At 47.1% G+C, this 22,529-nt stretch overlaps 1 protein-coding gene and 1 pseudogene across 1 annotated transcript; one reads left to right on the forward strand and one right to left on the reverse strand.

The window, feature by feature from the left end:
* Positions 1-2,913: 2,913 nt before the first annotated feature.
* CUNH17orf67 (chromosome unknown C17orf67 homolog) lies at positions 2,914-20,575 on the reverse strand. The gene is made up of 4 exons (XM_021175432.3): positions 20,412-20,575; positions 19,381-19,481; positions 6,520-6,655; positions 2,914-3,255 (listed from the first exon to the last, which is right to left on the reverse strand). The coding sequence occupies exons 1-3, from the start codon at positions 20,464-20,466 to the stop codon at positions 6,539-6,541; spliced, it is 273 nt and encodes a 90-aa protein (XP_021031091.1). The 5' UTR covers positions 20,467-20,575; the 3' UTR covers positions 2,914-3,255; positions 6,520-6,538.
* LOC115032718 (U6atac minor spliceosomal RNA) lies at positions 8,638-8,741 on the forward strand (annotated as a pseudogene).
* Positions 20,576-22,529: the final 1,954 nt, after the last annotated feature.

Genomic DNA, 22,529 nt, shown 5'->3' on the forward strand with positions numbered 1-22,529 from the left:
AAACTACTAAAGAGGGTTTAGTAGTTTCTGGGGTGTGTGTATACACACACACACACACACACACACACACACGCAATCTGCTTTGCGTATTTTGTTCATCACATCCCTGGACCTAGAGCAGTGTCAAGTATATAACATAGAAACCATTTCCTAGGATGTGAATGATAGAATGAGCATCCACATCCCCCAACACATTCAGTCCCTTTCATGAAGTTCCAGGAAGCTCTGGGTCTATGGTTCCCAAACTCCAAATGCTACTGGAAAACCCCACTGATTCAGATGACTGGTGAGGCCTGGGAGTTTGCATGTGTGACTCAACATCTGTCCTTCCCCAGGGCCATGCCTGAAGAACATGGCTGCATGCATTACATCCAGCCACAAAAGAAGAGTCTCAGAGAAAAGAGATATCTAGAGGAAGAGCACAGCCCAGAAAGTGGGGGGGGGGGTTCAGTTTCATACTGAGAGATCTCAAGCAGGGTCTTAAATTCTGTATGTTACAGAGGGAAGTTACAGGCTCAGGAAGGGGCAAGACAACCAGATGCAGACTCCAAGGGCCTGCCCACAGTGACCCACTTCCTTCAGGTAGGCACTGACTTCTAAACTTGTGCCACTGGCTGTCAATCAAGCCTTTCATTCCATGCTGGTGGTACTGTTTTAAACTATGCTTCAAACTCACTGTGCAGCTGAGGATGACCTTGAACTTCAGGTCCTCCCACCTCTAGCTCCTGTGGGAGCTACAGGCATGAGCCACCACACCCAGTTTTATGGAGGGCTAGTGGCCATATCCAGGGCTTTCTGCATGCTATCTGGTCAACTCTACTAGTCCACCTCTGAGTCACCTCTCCAACCCAGTACAGAAGTCTTCTGGGAACATCTCACATCCAATAATACCATGCTTCTGTGTTACCAGGGTAAAGGTTTGCAATTCAAGGCTGAGCTGGGGTGGGACAGGACAGGGAGAGGATTCACAATTGAGCAGATATTTACTGTGTGCCTCCTCCCACTGTGACAGAGTGTTGGGGCCCTTCCCAGAAATGTCTGCCAACGCCTGACCTATAGTACAGCTCTCTGAATGCATATATGTCTCTCCCAGTGTGTAGTAAGATCATTTGAACGGGGACCATACTTATCTCTAAGCATCTAAAAGAGCAAACTCACTTCCCGGCTAGAGGCTGTGCTGGCTAAATGGAAAATGAAATATGAAAGGCAATTTCTCGCCGGGCGTGATGGCACACACCTTTAATCCCAGCACTTGGGAGGCAGAGGCAGGCAGATTTCTGAGTTCAAGGTCAGCCTGGTCTACAGAGTGAATTCCAGGACAGCCAGGGCTATACAGAGAAACCCTGTCTCGAAAAACCAAAAAAAAAAAAAAATAAGAAAGAAAGAAAGGCAATTTTTACTTTTTTCTTACATCTTTGTGTGTGTGTGTGTGTGTGTGTGTGTGTGTGTGTGTGTGTGTGTACGTGCATGCGCGCATGATTTCTCCTGGATTGAATTGTCATGCTGATTCGTGTGTGGTGTCTGCCAAGTAGACTGAACTACAGCTGCCGGTTCATGTTTGGTGTTTGCTACTGGACTGGACTGAGAATAACAAAGATTGGAATCGCCCCCAAAGAACTATCTCTAAACAGGTCTGCTTCCCCCATATCCTAATAACCTTTCTTTTCCACTACCTCTGGTGGGCGGTGGCTAGAGAGGAGGTTGAACTCTTATTAAAGTAGGTTGTGAAAAATATAAGCCTACAACACCCACTCCAACAAGGCCACACCTCCTAATAATGCCACTCCATATGGCCAAGCATTCAAACACATGAGTCTATAGGGGCCAGGCCTATTCAAACCACCACAAGAACTTCCTGTGTACGGTTTCAGTGGCCTTTGTCTGAGGTCTACTAGATTTCTTCATGACAGTACTATCAGGCGATCATGTGGGAAAACCCTGCTGAACAAGCTACCAGCTTTATTTACTATTTTGTCTTTGTAGGGCTGACACAGGGGACTCCATTTTTGTCCTGCCGGCTTTCTTTCACATTGTTATTCCGAGATGCAGTAACTCTCTTCCTAAAGAGGCCCACCCCTGACACCACTCAAGGCAACTCCCCTGCCCTGCTTCAGCTTTCATTATTTAGTCTCTAATTCTGGGACCGAGGTACAGCTGAGGGCTGTGGGGTACAGAGCAGCACCCCGCTCTCCACAGGAAATGTCTCCCCTGCAGGAGGGCTAGGTTTGCATTTAGAGTTGTCTGATGGTTCTTTTGGGATGACCTTGGGCAAATATTTTCTTTGGGGAGGGGTACAGAAAGTAGCCCTTTGGAGTTCATGTTCCCCTTCATTTTCCACCTTCACTACATGTTCATTTATTCCGTGTGCATGCCTATCCTATCTGTGCACATGAGTGGGAGTATGCATGCCACAGGATGCTTGTGCAAGATGAGGGATGATCTACAGGTGTCCATTCTTTTTCCCCATGTAGGTCCTGGGGATCAGACTCAGGTCATCAGGCTGAGCAGCAGGCACACTTACCCACCACCTCACCGGGCCCATTCATAGACTGAAGAAGAGGATAGGGGCTGGAGAGATGGCTCAGTAATTAGGAGCACCTCCAGCTCTTGCAGAGGACCCAGGTTCAGTTCTCAATGTATACACACACACACACACACACACACACACACGGTGGCTCATAATTATCTATTACCCCCGTTCTTGGGGGTTAACATCCTCTTTCTGGTGTCCCCCAGTACATGGTGTACATACAGTCAAACACTCATACACATAAACTAAAGATAAATTAGTCTTAAAAAATAAAGATTAGTATGCTATCTGGACCTGGGTTTACAAAGATGAGCAAGGGAAGGCACTCTCCAGTACTCTCCTCATAGGAAAGAGATGCACAGAAAGACTAAGCACCAGCCTTTATTAGTTCAGCAAAGAAAGGAAAATGCAGATGACCCAAAACTCAGCAGCCCCACGTGAGGCACTTTCCTCTTCTAAGGAAGGACTGGGTTCTGCCTACACTTGTGAACTGGCAGGAAGGCCGTCAGGAGCTTCAAGCCGTTAGTTTTCACAATGTAAGCGGGTTAGTAAAATGGAGCAGAATACATGTTCATCATTTCTCCCCAAGGCAACTTCCGGCCTGCTCACTAAGGGCCACGGGTTCTTGAGGTCAGAAGGCATTGTTTCTAAGGCTTCAGATTAAATAGAAGATAAGCTTCTCTCTGCCCCAGCAGTCTCTGGATCACTGCCTGTCAGCGTGCTTGCTGGAAAAGAAAGGAATGAGAAAATAATGTTAGAATAATGGTGGTGGTGGTGGTGGTGGTGGTGGTGGTGGTGGTGGTGGTGGTGATGGTGGTGGTGGTGGTGGTGGTGGTGATGGTGGTGGTGGTGGTGGTAGTAGTGATGTCGGTGATGGTGGTGATGTCGGTGGTGGTGGTGGTGGTGGTGGTGATGATGATGGTTGTAGTGGTGGTGGTGGTGGTGGTTGTAGTGGAAGTAATGGTAGTGGTGGTGGAAGAAAGAGGAGAAGAAGCCACCAGCTGTTATCTCCTAAAACAAACAAACAAACCCCGTGTGTGAACCAATTTTTAAAGATTTGTTTTATTTATTTATGTATTTGTGTATCTGTATGTGTACACATGTGTATAGATCAGGTGTGCCAGGAGTCCAGAAGAAGGCATCAGATTTTCCTGGAGCTAGAGTTACATAGGAGATTGTGAGCCTCCTGCCATGGGTGCTGGGAACTGAACCCAAGCGGTCTGGGAGAGCAGCAAGCCCTCTGGACCACTGAGCCATCTCCAACTTCTTGGATCCTTGGGACAACAAAAGGAGAGGCTGCCACTCTCCGCATCTCACAGGGGAAACAGAGAGCAGTCAGGCTGGCTTTTCACTACTACACTCAGGATCCACAAGCTGTTGATTCCAAATTCCAGACTCAGCCACCTGTGTCCCTACTGCTTCCCACTCTCCATGTATGTGGGAGCTGTCTGAAATGACACCTTTGTGGAATCCCATGATTTCCTTTAAGAAGTCAGTCATTGCCAGGTGGTGGTGGTGTACGCCTTTAATCCCAGCTCTTAGAAGGCAGAGACAGACAGATCTCTCTGAGTTCTAGGCCAGCCTGGTCTACAGAGTGAGTTCCAGGATAGCCAGAACTACACAGAGAAACCCTGTCTCAAAACAACAAGAAGAGGAAGAGGAGGGGAAAGGGGAGGAGGAGGAAAAAAAGAAGGAGAAGGAGGAGGAGGAAGAGGAGGAGGAGGGGGAGGAGTCATTCACTGAGGACCAGGTCCAAAGACAACATCATCCCAATGTGTAGATGCAGAAACAAGGGCTGGAGAGACTGCTCAGCGGTTAAGGGCACTGGTTGTTCTTCCAGAGGTCCTGAGTTCAATTCCCATCAACTGCATGGTGACTCAATAACCATCTGTAATGGAAATCTGATGCCACCTTCTGGTATGTCTGAAGTCGGTAACAGTATATCCACATACATGAAATAAATAAATAAATCTTTTTTAAAAAATAGCCGGGCGTGGTGGTGCACAACTTTAATCCCAGCACTTGGGAGGCAGAGGCAGGCCGATTTCTGAGTTTGAGGCCAGCCTGGTCTACAAAGTGAGTTCCAGGACAGCCAGGGTTATACAGAGAAACTCTGTCTGGAAAAAACAAACAAACAAACAAACAAACAAATAGATTCAGAAACAGAAACTGAAAGAGAAGTAGCTTGCTACAGAGTTAAGATGCAGAATGGTCAGCCCACTCTAGCCAGAGTCTAAGCCCCTAGGCACCCCACAATTCTGTTTCCTTTTTGGAATTTGTGTGTGTGCTCGTGCGCATGCGTGTATGCGTACTGTGTATGTGTGTGTGTGTGTGTGTTTGTGTGTGTGTGTGTGTGTGTGTGTGTGTGCATGTCGCAGTATAGATGTAGATATCAAAGCACGAGAGTACATTGTGTGGGAATCCTCTCCTACCCTGTGGGTCCCAGGATTCAAACTCAAATCATCAAGCTTAACGGCAAGTGTCTTAGCGTTAAGTGTCTTTGCCAGCTGAGCCATCTCACCTGCCTCCACAGTTCTGTTTTCTAGAAGAAACCAAGAGTTTTCTGTGATGGAAGACGAGGCCCTTGATCTAGGAGGAAATGGCAGCCTGGAAGTCATATGCAGCCATCCTGGCAGAAATAAACATTCTACGGAGACACTTGTGGAGCTGACGATAAAGCTCAGTGGTTAGAGCACTGCCCAGCATGCATGAAGCCCTGTATTTGGTCCCCAGAACTGCACAGTCCTATAATCACAGTACTTGGGAGCACTGGAAAGATGGATCAGAAGTTCAAGGTCATCCTAGTCTACATACAAGTTCTTCGAGGCTGGAGAGGGAAATTGAAATTTCTCTAGGATACCATGCTGGGAGAAGGAAGGACTGAAGCCCAGTGCCTGCGAGAGGAGGAACTGTCTGCAAGGAAGAGATTTCACAAGGTTTTGTCCCCTTGTCACCTTGTGGCAGAGACTGGAGCTTAGACACGGATGATTGACAGACCACACTTTGACCAAGACCCCTTAGCAAAGCATCCCTCTACTTAAACTAGACCTCAAGTCAGGACCCTAAAAGTGAACACAGGAGTCACGGGAGTCACCACTGTGCCCCTTCCCAGGGTGCTCCCATGGTAGAAGTCTCATTTTCCTGCCTTTCTCCATTAATTGTGTCTTTGATTGGCCTATTGAAAACAAGCAGCTTGTGGAAGCTGCCAAGGCCCGAACTCTGAACAGAACAACTCTAGTTAACCCCAGGCACATCAGAGGAAGCCGACTCGGAATAGGGCTCTGGTGCCAGAAAGAATGGAAGAGGGGAGTTAGCCCAACCCTTGATCCTCCAGAGTAGAACTTTGCTCTCTTCCACATCCTCTTGCCCTCTGCAAGGCTTCGTCCCAGGAACATCTTGGACAGGACCAAGCAACAGTCTGCATTCATTCCATACCAGCCCTTTCTGTGCCTGGGTGCTCCATAATACCCAGTCAGCTCCTCCATAAAATGGGGTCAAAGTTCACGCCATCAATGACACCAGGGTAATAAGGTGGTAGGGAGAAGGTCTACAAACTACCAGGTGATATTCTGAAGGGAGCATTCCTGTACCATTACAGTAGAGAAGGGGCTGGGAGAGGGAAAGAGATGGTTCAACTGTTAAGAGCACTGGCTGATAACTCAGTTTCAATTCCCAGCACCCACATGGTGGCCCACAACTGCTCTAACTCTAGTCCTAGGGGATCTGATGCCCTCTTGTGGCCTCTATAGGAATTGCATGCACAGACAGATCTTACCTAGCTGGTAAATAGGGTATCATCCCCTCCCCATCTGAGATCTCTTGGTGACCAGTAAGTTCCCTGCTTTCCTCCTTGCCTGGCTCCCTTGACACCCCCTAAACAACACGCAACCGACACACTGACCTCTGAGCACACTGCCCCCCCAAGAAACCTCCCTACCATGAACATATTTCCAACAGTCACCGTCTCCAACAGAAGGCCTAGGACATACCGAGCTGGCCCCAGGTCCTTCACACAGGATGGACAATGTTCCTGTCACAGTGCGGCTTGCAGTGAGGATTCAGCCAGTGCTCCAGAAACTGCTCCTCAGCACGGTGCTCCAGGGCCAGGAGATGATGCATATACTCCTGAAGAGACAAACACACGGCATTGAGAGGCTCCTGGATCTCACTACATAGACCAGGCTTTGCCTCAAGCTCACAGAGATCTGTCTGCTTCTGCCCCCAAATGCTGGAATCAAAAGTTGTGTGGCACACACCCAGCTGGCCCCCTTCTTACCTCAGGCTTTCACACAGTCCAATGAGAAGCCAGCCAGCAAGGGAACCAAAGGGGGACAGCCTGCAGGGGTCAACCCCACTCAGAAAGGACCCTGGATGCTATAACCATGAGGTGTGACTCACTCCAAAGGGTGTGTGAAACAGAACCACAAAAATATTTTAAAGTAACGCTAAAAAAAAAAAAAAAAAAAAACAGTGGCTGTTAACCAAAAAAGTGGTATTTCACCATGGGAGAGAGTGGACATATTTAGTAATATAGTATTTGTGACGAGATTAAATGCTTTTGATACGTGTCTATATCAGAAATATCTTAAGCCTTCCTACAGCACTGAAAAGCCTTTAACAGAGGGTACAATTTGAAGTTTTGATGTTTTGAAAATGTCCTCTAGGAACTCTACAGCCAGAACTAAACAATTCTTAAAAAAGAAGAAGGTGAGCTGGCTGTGGTGGCTCATTCCTTTAATCCCTGCACTCAGGAGGCAACGGCAGGTGGGTCTCTGTGAGTTCAAGGTCAGCCTGGTCTACAAAGAGAGTTCTAGGAGAGCCAGGACTGTTACACAGAGAAACCCTGTTTCAGAGAGAGAGAGAGAGAGAGAGAGAGAGAGAGAGAGAGAGAGTAAGAGAGGAAGAAGAGAGGGAGAGAGGAAGAAGAGAGGGAGAGAGGAGAGGAGGGGAAGAGAGGAGAGGAGAGGAGAGGAGAGGAGGGGAGGGGGGAGGGAGGGGAGGGGAGGGGAGGGGAGGGGAGGGGAGGGGAGGGGAGGGGAGGGGAGGGGGGAGGGAGGGGAGGGAGGGGAGGGGAGGGGAGGAGAGGAGAGGAGAGGAGGAAGTCCTGAGTTCAAATCCCACAACCATGTGGGGAGCGGGTGTGGCGGCAATCCCAAAGGCGCCAGGGACTGCAGCTAAGTCGTATGACTTGCACCTGACTTCCTCATATAAGCCACAAACATCGAGAGAGCTGCGCAGGTGTACCAGGTTACTGGCGAAGCCATTTTGGTGGAGATATGCCCCTGCTGCCCTGATTAGCTGAAGCTGCGTGCCTGGTGAGGTGGCGTGGCCTGCTGTGCATGGATGAGAACTGATAGTATATAAGAGAGGCCCAGGGCTCAGGGTCTTTCGCCTACACAGTCAATGCGCAGCCCAATAAACGTATGCAGAAGGATCCTATTGTGGTGTCTTTCTTGCTGGCGAGTCAGGCGTCCCACACAACCACATGGTGGCTCACAACCACCAGTAATGAGATCAGATGCCCTCCTCTGGTGTGTCTGAAGATAGCTACAGTGTGCTTACATATATATAATAAACAAATAAATCTTTTTTTAAAAAAAGAAAAAAGAAAAGAGAAAAGGGGATGAAGCTAGAAAATAGCTCAGTTGGCAAAATACTTGCCATACAAGATTAGGACCCGAGTTCAGTTCCCAGCCCCTGCACTAAACAAAAACAGGCATGATAGTGCATGCCCATAATTCCAGCACTGATGGGTCAAGGACAGAAGGATCCTGAGGATCTCAGAATAAGTGAACCCTGGCTTCAGTGAGAGCCCCTATCTCCAAAGCACAAGGTGGCGAGCAGCTGAGGACCTCTGGCTTACATGTGCACACAGCTGTCCAGGCATAGCTGCATAGGAAAACATTCGCGCACGCACATCATATAAGTGAACACACACTCATAGAAAAGCCAGCCGTCGTGGCTGTGTGCTGTATGTAAACCCAGCACACTGCAAGCCGAGACAGGAGAATCACCATACACTCAAGGCCAGCCAAGCAACAATAGATTCCAGGCCAGCGTAGGCTTAATGTGAGGTCCCACCTCAAAGAAAAAGAAAAAGAAATGAAGTATTCTGTGGAACGAGATGTTTAACATTCCTCTTGACAGGGGCCTAAGGCACACACACACAGATAAACCATTCCCACCCACTTTGTAGCATCTACTGCTTTTTCAGAACCAGAAAAATTTACACTGAGTGAGGTTACAACCCAGACTCAGAAAGACAAGCAGCGCATGTTCTCTTTCATATGCAGATTAGATCTATGTTCTGGCCTCTAGGAACACTGCACACACATGGTGCACATACATGCATACATACATACATGCATACATACATACATGCATACATGCAAGCAAAACACCTCTATACATAAAATAAAAAGAAGTCCATAGAGTAATTTTTAAGTAGGGAGAGGGCTACAGAGAGAAACAGGGTCTCAAAAACAAACAAATCCCAGGCTCCGAGGATTCTCTACCTTGGTCTTCTGAAGAGCTAGGACTATGGCACATGCTACCCAGCCCAGGATAGGTTTTATTTGTGCATTTTTTTTTAGGACAACAGCCACGGTACACCGAGTGTGTGGTTTAGTGCCTGGTACACAGTAGGGCCTCAGTACCACTCGCTGAAGAGATATATAAATGAATTTACATGAAGAGGTTGCTTTCTGTCTCACTGATGCCTCCTTGGAGGGTCCCTCGCTGTCTGTGTCGATTGTCTTTGCTGTAATAGCCAAATCTACATAAAAGCAAAAGTCAGTGTCTGTCTCACAGCAGCTGAAGTCATCACTGAAGAAAAGCCACCAAAATAGACACACACTGAGAACAAGAAAGAAGCCAGCCCCGGTTTCCATGACACTTCAGTATTTATTTTAAATGTTGGGGAAATGAATCTGCCACAAAGGCCTGAAAGCAGTCATTAGTCAAAGATGAAAAGCCCAACTACAAGTCAGCTAAAAACCACAAATTCAACAATTGCATTGGCCGAGTCAGAAGTGACCCAGTACTAATGACCCTCTCAAATGTTCCTGGACTAAGAAAGGAGAGGGAGATGGAAAACAGGTTTTCATTTCTTTAGATTCCCTTCTCCAGGGAGGGAAGAAATTAAACAAAAACAAAAACTCGTATTTGTGTTCCATGTCAAATGCTCATTGTAATGATTTAAAGTGAATCTTTTCCCAGTAATTGGAATGGAAACTACACTTAGACCCTCCCTGGAGTGGCATGATAATGAAATGAGAAGCTCAGCAGAGCCTGACCTGACCCAAGAATGACATAGCAAACAGCCTATCAAGGCATGAACTCTTTCCAAGATGTCTCCATCCTTTCCTATGACATTTGGGCAGGATTACAGGCCCATTGACATTCGGGAGGATTTATTTTGCTCATTAGTCAAAGGTAATCACACAGGCTGGAGGATGGCTCAGAAGTGAACTGTCCTGGATTCCCCTGAAGGCTCCGCGTCCCAGGAAAGCCAGTATGCGCTGACATCTCAGCTCTTCTGAACCATCTTTGAGATCATGGGAATAAAGGGGTGGTGGAGTTCCTGGGACAGTCATCATGGTGCTAAACATGAAAGCATATATACAAAGGCCACTTACCTTAAAGCCAGTGTGATTTATCTGCACCCAGTAAGAGCACACCTGAAAGGAAGACAAGCCAAAGACAGCCCAGCTTCCCAGAAAGACAAATCCCCAGGGCACAGGAGCACTTAAAAACAGAGATGATCACAAAGGACATGGCAGAAGCCTCAATGTCATCCTTCTTAAGGAATCTGCCTGGTTCTGCCTGGCAATGGGCAAACAAATTCTTCCCTAAGATTTGGCAAGATGAGAGGATCTTAATGAGTTTAATTGAGGCAACTGAAGAGATTTCCTTGAGATTCACTCAAGGAAAAATTCTATCCTGCTGAGTACACACACACACCCCAACCTCCCCAGGAAGCAGAGACACGGCTAGCATTTACTAAACACCGATCATTGGCTTGGTTCTGGAGGCTCAGAAGTGAAACAAACTGTCCATCTCCTAAAGCGATTTAGAACAATCTAATAGGACAACCAATGTCAAAATTGAGGGCTGGGGTGGCTCAGTGATTAAGAACACATAGTGTCCTTGCAAAAGACCCAAGTTCAGTTCCCGGAACTCAGATATATACACATGTATACACATACACACACATGCATGCATACCTACACACAGACAAGCACACAAAGGCATAATTTAAATTTTTTTTAAATAATCTTTTTAAATAAACAAAAATTTAAGTATTAAATATAAAGATCACCAAAGCACCAGCTTCAACACTCAGCGAGATGGCAGGGTTGACAGTTAACCCATTATCTCTCTGAGCCTTTTTCTAGAAATCCGCTTTCACGCGGGTGTGTTTAGTGAAGTGTACAGCATTGTTTTGTAGATGAGTAAGACAGTCTCGCGATCCACAGGAGATATCTTCTCAGCGCCCCCTAGTGGATGTCTGAAAACGCAACTGGTGCTGAATTTCCACAGACCGTATTTTTTCCTATTCGCAAAGGCCTATTAATGAAGTTTAATTTACAAACTGGACCAAGCAAGAAGTCAATGACAATACTTAATTATAAAATAGAATAACTCAAATGTTATGCTACAGAGCTGGAGAGGTAGCTCTTGTCAGCAAAGCCTTTACCTCCACTCGGGGAAGGGCTTGCCTCAGGAGAGGCTGGGTGGGTCTGGGTCTGTCTGTGGAGAAAGTTACTGAACTTATCCATAATAATAAAATAGAAAACTGGCAGATCAGAGAGTTCCATTGGTAAAGTCCCTGCCTCGAGAGCATGAGATCCTAAGCTCGCTCCCCAGAAGCCACATTTAAAAACCCAGGCATCATAGTGTATACTTTTACTCCCAGTGCTGGGGACACTAAGTCAGGCAGACCTCTGGGCTCACTGGCGAGCCTGTCTAACCTACTTGGGGAACTCCAGGCCTACAAGAGCCCCTATCTCAAAATGCAAGGCAGACAGCTCCTGAAAAACGATACTCAAGGTTGACCCTGGCCTACACACACACACAAGAATACACGAAAAAGTATAAATGTACACACACACACACAAATAAAACAATATAATAAAAGCTTTGTAGATGCAGTCTGTCACACACATTCGTGCATGCACATGTACAGATGCACAGACACGTGAACATGCACACACACGCACACACACACCCTCAGCTCTCAACATAGCTTATTGGGTTGTGCTTTCCCTTCTTATTATGAGAACATAAAATGGTGTAATGCCTGTGGGGTAGAGAGACACCGTGACCAAGGTAACTCTTATGAAAGAAAGCATTTAACTGAAGCTTGCTTACAGTTAATCTATGATAACCATGGTGGGAAAGAGACAGGCACAGCCATGGAGCAGTAGCTGAGAGCTTTACATCCTAATCTCTAGGTATCAGTCAGAGATAGACAGATGGACAGGGAGGGGGAGGGGGAGGGGGAGGGGGAGGGGGAGGGGGAGGGGAGGGGAGGGGAGGGGGAGGGGGAGAGGGAGAGGGAGAGGGAGGGGAGAGTCTTGGCCTGGTGAGCGAGCAGAGGTCCTCAGTTCAATTCCCAGCAACCACATGATGGCTCACAACCATCTATACAGCTACAGTGTACTCCTATGCATTAAATAAATAAATAAATAAATCTTTAAATAAATAAATTGCTACTTTACCACAGTCCATTACAGCAGCCCTAAGAAATAGATACACACAGCCGGGCAGTGGTGGTGCACGCCTTTAATCCCAGCATTTGGGAGGCAGAGGCAGTCAGATTTCTGAGTTCGAGGCCAGCCTGGTCTACAAAGTGAGTTCCAGGACAGCCAGGACTACAACAGAGAAACCCTGTCTGGAAAAAAAAAAAAAGAGTAGAGGAAAGTGGGCTACCAAGATGCATCACATCAGAGGGGAAAGGTGCTTGCTATACAAGTTTGGTGACCAGTGTCCAATCTTTGGAACCCACAGAAAGGTGGAAGAGGAGAACCAACTCCACAAACTCTGACCACCAGATAAACACCGTAGTGCACCCACAGACACTCGTCATGAACAAGCACAAAAATAATAAATAAGTTTTAAAGGAGTATAAGATGCTGGGTGTGCTGGCTGGTTTTGTGTGTCAACTTGGCACACAGAGAAAGAAACCTCCCTTGATCCAACTGTAAGGCATTTTCTCAATTAGTGATCAAGGTGGAAGGGTCCATTGTGGGTGGTGCCATCCCTAGGCTGCTGGTCCTGGGTTCTCTAAGAAGGCAAGCTGAGCAAGCCAGGGGAAGCAATCTAGTAAGCAGCATCCTCCATAGCCTCTGCATCAGCTCCTGCCTCCAGGTTTCTGCCCTATGTGAGTTTCTTTGGTGATGAACAGCAATGTGGAAGTGTAAGCTAAATAAAACCTTTTCCTCCCCGACTTGCTTCTTGGTCATGATGTTTTGTGCAGCAATAAAAACCCTGACTAAGCCACTGAGCATGGTGACGCACATCTTTAATCCTAGCACTCAGAAGGCAGAAGAAGGTGTATTTCTGGGTTTGAAATCAGTCTGACCTACTTAGCAAGTTCAAGACAGCCAGAGCTACATAGTGAGACCCTGTCAGAGAGAGAGAGAGAGAGAGATCGAGAGATCTTATACACACTGAGGGCAGACCTTGTTACAATTTGGCAGTACCTAGTATAATGGAAAGCATATGAAACTCTGAGAAATTTCTTTTTTTTTTTTCACTGAACCTGAAAAACACACAAGTGTACGATGAGTTTTATTTCATTGCCTTATATGTATGTTTATTTGCCTGCATGTATGTCCTGCCCCATGTGCATGCCTGGTGCCCTCAGAGGCCAGAAGACAGCATGGCAATGAATCCCCTAAGATTGGAGTTACAGACTGCAGACAAGTGCTCTTAACCTCTGAGCCATTTCCCCAGCCCCATGTGTGGGGAGTTCTATCACATAGGGTTGATACCTAAAATGCACTTTGTTCAGAAAAAGAGCAAGTAAGTTGTAATACGGTTCTAAGGCACATCACTTACTATTTAACGAGCTGGAATACATTGTGTTGAATGGAAACAACCACACTGCAGAAAAAGCCTAAGCACGACCTAGTTACCACCCCTGCAAGCAGGTGAGCTGGCCAAGGAGTGTCCTTCGGATGACATGGTGGAGGCACAGTACAGCAACCGGCAAGGCTGGAGCAGAGTCAGGACAATAATGATGAAGGACCAACAGGCCTCTGTGCTTATAGATCCTCAGGAAACTAAAGGCTGGAACGAGAGGACTCAGTGGGGAGGCACGAATGTCATACACAGGGCTACTGCTTGTTCTACTCATAGCTGTCACGAGGACAATGGAGGATGAGGAGCCGGGCTCCAGAATTGGGGTGGTGCCACGCACCCCAATGTGGAAGGCTAGAGCCGTAGCCATTGTGAGTAAAAAAATCAGAAATTCCTTTTGGAGCTGTGACATCAGAGATGCCTATTAGATATTCAAGCACAGTTAGGGAAGTTGGATTCAACCAGTCCAGAGCTCCTGAGAGAGGTCAGGCGGCAGGCAGAAGCCTGCTGCCATCTCTTTGGTAAAGAGGTAAGAGTCAAGCCACAGGACTGGAGAACAGGGAAGGCAGAGCCCAGGATACTCTGGCATCTAAGCAGCATAATGCTAAAAATCTGACAGGGGGAACCCAGCTGCAGAGCCGTGAAACAGAAGGAGAAATGGGGGGTAGGGGGGTGGGAAGTGCTTGGTATGGAGGTCCTAAGAGACTTAGCAACCAGAGCGCCAGAGCCAAACAGAGAAGCCAGGTGTGCTGGGAAAGAAAAGGAAAAGCCAACAGGGCTATAACCCCTCTCCTGCGGGGCAGAAGTCATTCCGTGTTGGTTCCTCTCACATCATTGTGACCTCAGTACCTAGGAATGATATAGGTTGGACAGACAGCCCAACGGTTAAGAACACTTACCACTCTCCCAGAGGACCAGAGTTCAGTTCCCGGCGCCCATGATGGGTAGCTCTCAACCACCTCTTACTGCATCTCCAGGGGAATCTCTTAGCTCTGACTTTTTGGGGGCACCTGCATCCACATGCACATCACCCCACACAGGTACAGGCAAATACGAATGACTGAAAATATAGATAAAATCTTTTTTAAAAGAAGATTTAGGGGACTGGAGAGATGGCTCAGTGGTTAAGAGCACTGACTGCTCTTCCACAGGTCCTGAGTTCAGTTCCCAGCAGTAACATGGTGGCTCACAGCCATTTGTAATAAGATCCAATGCCCTCTTCTGGTGTGTCTGAAGACAGCTACCGTGTATTTAGATATAATAATAATAAATCTTTAGGCTGGAGCAAGCAGGGCCGACCGGAGCAAGCGGGGCCGACCGGAGCGAGCAGAGAGGTTCTGAATTCAAGTTCCCAGCAACCACACGGTGGCTCACAACCATCAGTACAGCTACAGTGTACTCATACACATAAAATAAATACATAAATCTTTAAAAGACCTATGGAAGATTTATTTTGGCACACAGTTTTAGAGTTTATTTAGTCCCTCTCGGTGGGGAAGACATCGCCGGTATCAGTTCAAGGCAGCCAGAGTGTGGGACAGTTCCTGTCATGAGGAACCGAGGATCAGATAAAGCAAGGCAGGAACCAGGGGCCAGGTCTAACTTTCAGAGGTATACCCCTTTTGTTTTGGGGGTGTTTGCTTTGTTTTGCTTCCACCACCAGCCGGGTCTCAGTGCCAGCTGAGGAACAGATATTCAAAACATGATCCTGTGGGGACATTTGGGCTTCAAACTGCTTTCCTGTTCTGCTCTCTCTTCCCGTAGCCCCATCTTCATACCTGCTCTCTCTTCCCATAGCCCCGTCTTCATGCCTGCTCTCTCTTCCTGTAGCCCCATCTTCATGCCTGCTCTCTCTTCCAGTAGGCCCATCTTCGTGCCATTGTCTTCAAACAGGGTTGGGTTATGGGGTTGGTCTAGGCCTCTGTAAGCTCCATGAGGCTCCATTAGGCCCCCAAGTCCTCTGACACAGTAGAGTCACCGTGACAACTCAGTCAAATCTACCTGTCTCCGTGTGGCATGTCCCTAAATGAACTGCCAGCCCTCGGGGAGCTCTCACCCCATGTTCGTGAAGTCCAGACCCTACTCTCCCAAATCTCCAAAAATCTGGAGGCGAGTTAATGATAAACAACCGTCACAGCCAGTCACAGCCTGTTGCTCTACGACAGCAGCTTCTAGATTCTAGGGGTGACTTTCCTCTCTTGACAGCCACGATCACCCCCATTGTGTATCACCTGCCAGTATCAATTCCTTCCAGAAACCCGCTAACACGGATGGCTTCGTGTGGTTGGGGATTGCGGAGGAAACAGCACGCTGCGAAACTAGCTTCAAACCCAAGGCCAAGTGTGTTCAGACCCGGGTGTCAGCTGTTTCCTAGACCAGGGACCAGCCACCTGCCCCTCTCTCTGGCCTCTCTCTTTATCTTCCCCACACAGTGGTCCTTATCCACTTGCATCCTGGCTGCCTCCATACATTTAAAGTCTCCCACCTCACCCAGGGCCTTCTCTCTCCCTCTTAATATCTGTTCCTTTTTCCCTCCAGGCCCCCAACTTCCTCCATCAAGGGTCCTGTTCCCCCTGCTTCCCCCAGGTAGGCACTAGCCTGAGCATCACTAGCGCGTGGTCAGGGGCGGGAAACACACAGGAACTGCTTCAAACAGTCAAGGCCACGGTGTGCATGGGTAGTTTGAACCTGTGTCCAATAAGCCTGTGACTCTGCACACGCCAGCCTGTTCAGTGTTGAAGCCAAGGGTCACAATGACAAACACCGCACCTGGCCCTTCATGAGGAAAGACTGCAAATCTCCACAAGTGTTTTTCTTTTGAATCAACACACATCCCTAAAGCGCCACCCATTATCTTCTTCCATGGTTCTCTGTTCTCTGAACCAGTTTTCTTCTAGCTAGTCACTTAGCAAGAAACAACATAAGACAACCCCACTAGTCAACGTTTCAGCACCATAAGTTGACAGTAAGCATAGGGGTCTCCAGGCTTAGTTTCCAGGGGCACATGCCTTCCCCCGCCCCAAAGCTGTCAACTGTACTCATGTGCCCAAGTCCACCAAGTCCATGACGAGGAGATGTAATATATGTCCTACAATCTCCCTGGCTATTTCCCACGTACAGCATCTGAAGGCCAGCATCTAAGAAGCTCTGTATTCTGAATCTCTGATTCACTGACCTAATCATTATCAGAACCCTGCTCGAAACCCCTGGATGGTTCCACCATGTGTGCAACACCAAACCCCAACCATGTTGCAATGATGTCCAGGGGACACCCAACCTGACCCTGAGAGAGCCTTCTGTGGGCATCATTCCAAGTAGCCCAAGGGGCTCCAGTCAAGGCCCAAAGAGAAACATGGAGAAAGGATAACAGATAGTCTGACACATATATTCTGCAAAAGCCTTTTTCAGAACCCATAGGTGTAAGCCAGACATGGTGGCACAGACCTTTAATCCCAGAACTCAGGAAACAGCGTCAGGTAGATCTCTGTGAGTTCAAGTTCAGCCTGATCTACAGAGTGAGTTCCAGGATAGCCAAGGCTATGTTGAGAAACCCTATCTCAAAAAAACAAAACAAAACAAAAAAACACAAGAGAGAAAGAGAGAAAGGGAACATCGGAGAAAGGGGACGTCGGAAGGAAGCCATGACTCTTCAGGAGCCAAGGGCCCGTGGATGATGTCCACCCACTGTACAGCTCTGACCTCCAGCCCCTGACCCTGCCTGGCCCTGGGACCTCACTGACATTCCCATGGCACGCTGACAAGCACAGGGCCACTATGCTTTGCTCTGAAATCCAGTGTGTGTGTGATCTCAGGGGTTGAGGCAGGCCATGGCCCCAAGCCAGGAAGAGGCACAGTGTCAGCAAAGGAGTGTGTGTACTCAGAAGCTTCTAAGAGGCAAGAGGACCACACAATGCAGAGTGCAGGGCCAAGGGCCACACCGTTGCAGGAGACAGGAAACTGAGCTTCAACGGTCCAAACACCTGCACATAAAGGCCTACGGAGAGCCCTCAGGAAGGGCCAAGGCTGTTTCCCCACAGAGTTCAAGATGAGCCAGGTGCAGGTGCTGTCAGAGAAAACCTCAGAGATTGGGATGTTAGCTTATGGGTAGAATGCTTGCTTTATACATGCAAGGCTCTCCATTCGATCCCCAGTGCAGGAACGGCAGCTGCGGGTAATGGTGTATAGTAATGTAAGGAAACTTCCCCCATACACACTTAGAGAATCAAGAGATTCAAGCTATGTGCAGGGCTCAGCAGGTAAAAGTGCTTGCTGCCAAGCCTGATAACCTGAGTTCAGGCCTGAGCCATACATGATAGAAGGAGAGACCCAGCTCCTACAAGTGGCCCTCTGCCTCCGTGTGCACACGCGCATCACTAAATAAGTAAATATAAAACAAACGAAGAATGAGAGAAGAAGCAAAGTGAACAGAAAGATTCAAATCTAGTTTGACCGTCTTTTTTTGTTTTTCTTTCAATGCTGGCCATCAAATCTAGGACCTTGGTTCCAGACAAGCATTCTACCACTGAGATACATTTCCAGCCCAGTAAAAGTCTTGGGAGGGCAGTGGGGAGCAGGTTGTATTTCTGTATTTGTGTGTGTGTGTGTGTGTGTGTGTGTGTGTGTGTAAGAACAATTAAAGAAAAGTAGAGCATGGTAGCCCATGCATTTAACCCCACTTTAGCAGGTAGATCTCTGTGAGTTTGAGGCCAGCCTGATCTACAAAATGAGTTCCAGGACTGTTATACATAGCACAGGCTGAAACCCTGTCTTGGGGAGGAGGGAGAAAGAAAGAAAAGAAGGCCATGAAGTTGAGAGAGAGAAAGGGGAGGTATGTGAGAGGGGAATAACGCAATTACATTATAATTGCAAAAAAAATTAAAAATATATACAATTAAAAAATAAATAAAAGCTGACGCCCAGATTAGATTACTTTCTGGGTTTTTTTTTAAGATTTATTTATTATTATAAGTAAGTACACTGTAGCTGTCTTCAGACACTCCAGAAGAGGGCGTCAGGTCTCATTACAGATGGTTGTGAGCCACCATGTGGTTGCTGGGATTTGAACTCTGGACCTTCAGAAGAGCAGTCGGGTGCTCTTACCCACTGAGCCATCTCACCAGCCCCCTTTCTGTTTTTCTTAATGGCTGTCTAGAACCAGTCCATTTAATGGTACTGCTTACATTTAGAATGCGTCTTTCCCCACCTCAGTTAGCTGAGTCTTAAAACTCTCACAGACAAACCCAGAGGCTTGTCTTGGAGGTGATTCTAGATCCTCTTAAGTGGACAATATTAACTATCACAGATGCCCTGGGTTCAAAAAGATGATTTGAGAAAACAGCATAACCCTGCAGGGCAGAGCTGAGGACAAAATCTGTAACCAGGGGCAGCTGCTATGAAGATTCTGCCCAGGGAGGCCATTGCTGGTGAGGATGCTAGTCTAGTTGGCCTGGGGTCCAAGAGGCAGGCAGTGGGTTAGCATCGGCCAAAGAGAGCAAACAGCTCCTAAGCAAGCAGATCGGAGGAGGGAGATGCAGGGCAGCCCACTCAGGACGCTAGGACACACGCTCCACATTCCTGTAGATCCTGCTATTTCTGTGTTAAGTAGGTGGGTAAAGCCAGCATCTCCAGGAGTAAAGATCACACGTCTTACTCCTGAGTCTGTAACAGAACGGTCCATCTCATAGCCTACCCTGCAACCAGCCCCGAATGAATGCCCATTTAGAAGATAACGTGCTCTATAAAATTGCCCAGGGCCAGGCACTCACCCGCATGGGCTCGTCCGGGAATCCAGGTTTGTTGGGCCTGTCCTGTCGCCTGGACCTCAGGAGCTGTTTCGCCTGCTTTTCTGTCAGAATCGGGGAGGCTTCTGGAAAAAGCAGGAAAAGCATTTGAGAGATTCCACACTCCACCTTAGTATTCCCGAGAGGATTTACAAGTCTAATCTCCTTTAAAATACAAAAAGAAGTCTGTCCCAAAGGATGTGGCATTTCTGAGGACTCAGAAATTTTACATTGTTTCTATTCTAGTTAACTCAGAGCAAAAGCTCGGGGGTTTAGATCTACGCACTCCCTGCAATAACCCATTTATTTGAAGTGGACATTTATGTAACACGCGGTTTGATTTTTCTTTGTTTTGTTTTGTTGTGCTGCTTGCTTGCTTGCTTCTGTGTGTTTTGAGACAAGGTTTTGTGGCTGGCCAGGCTTGAACTCCATGTCTAGCTGGGAGGAACTTAACCTTCGGATCTTTCTGAATACTACAGTAAATTACAGTTGTTTACCACCGTGCCAGTTAATGTCATCCTGAGACTAAGCTCAGGGCTTCTTCACAGATGCTAGGCAAGGACTCTGCCAACTGAGCTACACCCCCAGCCCTGAATATGGTTTTAAAATATATATATATATATATATTTATTTCCTGTTCTATTGTCTGTGGCAGTTAAAAATGCGTTAAACCTGGTCTTCACACATCGCACTGAGAAGGTATGGTCACAAAATTATTAATGAGGAGGGGGTAATCACATGCAAATATTAAAAGATATTAGCACAGTAAAAGAATATAAAACTTCTGTGATCTCACACGAACTTTAGAAGAAGACGCAATTGAAAGCTTGTCAGCGTTTTTTAAAATAGTTCTCAAACACTCTTTAAGACTTAAGGGAATTTACCTCCCTTTTAACAAATAATAATTCTACAAGCTTGCTCTTACAAAAAGAGAGGGCAGGAAAATGTCAATATACACTATATATCATTATGTCAGTGTAAAAATAGGTCGGGCCCTTGGGGAGAGGAGAACCTACCTGAGGAGAAAGCCAGCAGGGCGAGAGCAGAGACCAAGACAAACAGCTTCTCCATGATGCCAGGCTCCTCTCCGCTGACTGCGCTCTCCAGACCGGTCCTACCTACTTGAAAGCGGGGGCCCGTCAGATCCAATGCTGTGTAGTTTTCCGCTAACACAGTTTGCCTTGTGAGGCTAAGCACATCTGACTCTGAATTTGCAATAATGACTGCTAAAATAGTTCCCTCCGAATTCCTGCGAATTTTCATCCTGAGACAGGAAATGTGACCTCCTGAGTGCGGCTTGGAGAGCATTCATTTCGTGTAAACAGGTCTACCTAGCGCATTCTGTAATCATTTCTGAAAGGGGTGGGTTTTTTTTTGTTTCACTGAGATAGCATCCATCTCTCTTTTGACATTTAGTTATTTTGTGTGTGTGTGGGCACTTCCATGCCTCCATGGAAGAACATAAGTCAGGGGCCAGTTTGTCCTCTCCCTCCACTGTGTAGATCTTGGGGATTGAACTCAGGTTGTCCAGCTTGGCAGCAAGCACCTTTGCCCACTAAGCCATCTCACCAGCCCTAATTGTCTCTTCTATTTGCATATTTTATGACATTTTCCCAAAATCCATCCATCTAAGTTCTCACACACACACACAACACACACACACCACACACACACACACACTGATAATTCAGATGTAGGTAAGGAACCAAGCAAGGAGCAAGATGAAGGGAATAAAAAGATTTTCCACTTGACTTTGGAGCCAAAGAGACCAACCATTGAATCCTGACTTAACCTCTCTTTCTCTCTCTCTCTCTCTCTCTCTCTCTCTCTCTCTCTCTCTCTCTCTCTCTCTCTCTCTCTCTCTCTCTTGGAAAAGAAGCCAACAAAACCCATGCCCTCATAGGGTATGATGAAGTATTGGTGAGAAGTCATGAGCTTCACACTGTAGGTGTGACCACTCACTATTAGCCATCTCTTCCTTAAAAGTAAGGGAATTAATTAAGATCCAGAGATGATAAAATCTAGTCCAGGTTCATAGGTAAGTATCGAGGGAGAATCTAAATCTGTCTTCACACCTAACGCTGCGTGTTCTCATGATGCTCCATGTTGTAGCTTAGATGCCAACTGCTCATAAAGGCCCATGTGTCAAAGGTGTAGACCCCAATAGGCCAGTCCTGGGGGGAGGGAACAACCTTTAAAATGTGGAACCTAGCCCAGATATAGTGGTGCATGACTTTAATCTCAGAACCCAAAAGGAAGAGGCAGGCGGATCTCTATGAGTTTGAGGCCAGCATCATGAGTTTTAGAGAGCCGAGGCTTTTGGTAGGGAGGAATTCTGGGACCTGGCTCCACTCCTCTTTCTCTTTTGCACCTGGATCATGACAAGATCTGTTCCATTCTGTGCTCCTGCCATGATATACTGACTCACCACCCACGTGCCCAATCCAAAGAGGGACAATGAGTCACCTGCTAGAACCCCCTACACTGTGAGACCAAAGGTACCATTCCTCAGGGCCAGAGCAGTGTCTCAGCAGTCACGAGCACCCACTGCTCTTGGGGAGTACCCAGATACTGGTGTCCCTCAGTTCCTGGTACCCACATTCATAACTCCAGTTCCAGGGCATCCAATGCCCTCTCCTGACCTTCCCAGGCACCAAGCACACACATGGTACCCATGAACACATTTAGACAAAACACTCATATATAAAACAAAATAAACATTAAAAAAAATTTTTTTTTTAAGGAAAAGAAACCATGAACTGAAAAGAGACCAAATCAGGCAGATACACAGGAAGGCTTAAGGGGGTCAGGGAAGGGGAAATTATGTAATCACATTATAATCTCAAAAAAATTAATTTGGGGGGGGGGGTTCGAGACAGGGTTTCTCTGTATAGCCCTGGCTGTCCTGGAACTCACTTCATAGACCAGGCTGGCCTCAAACTCAGAAAGCCACCTGCCTCTGCCTCCCAAGTGCTGGGGTTAAAGGTGTGCGCCACCACGCCCGGCTAATAATTTTTTAAAAGCAACCTTTTGTCTTTATAAATTGATCATCTCAGGTACTCAGTCACAAGGACATAAACTTGACTAACACAACCATAACACACTTCTTCCTTCACAGGGCCTCAGGAACTATC

This window comes from Mus caroli, unplaced genomic scaffold, assembly GCF_978045245.1.
Source record: "Mus caroli unplaced genomic scaffold, Mus_caroli_1 scaffold_13, whole genome shotgun sequence".
Classification (NCBI taxonomy): Eukaryota; Metazoa; Chordata; class Mammalia; order Rodentia; family Muridae; genus Mus; species Mus caroli.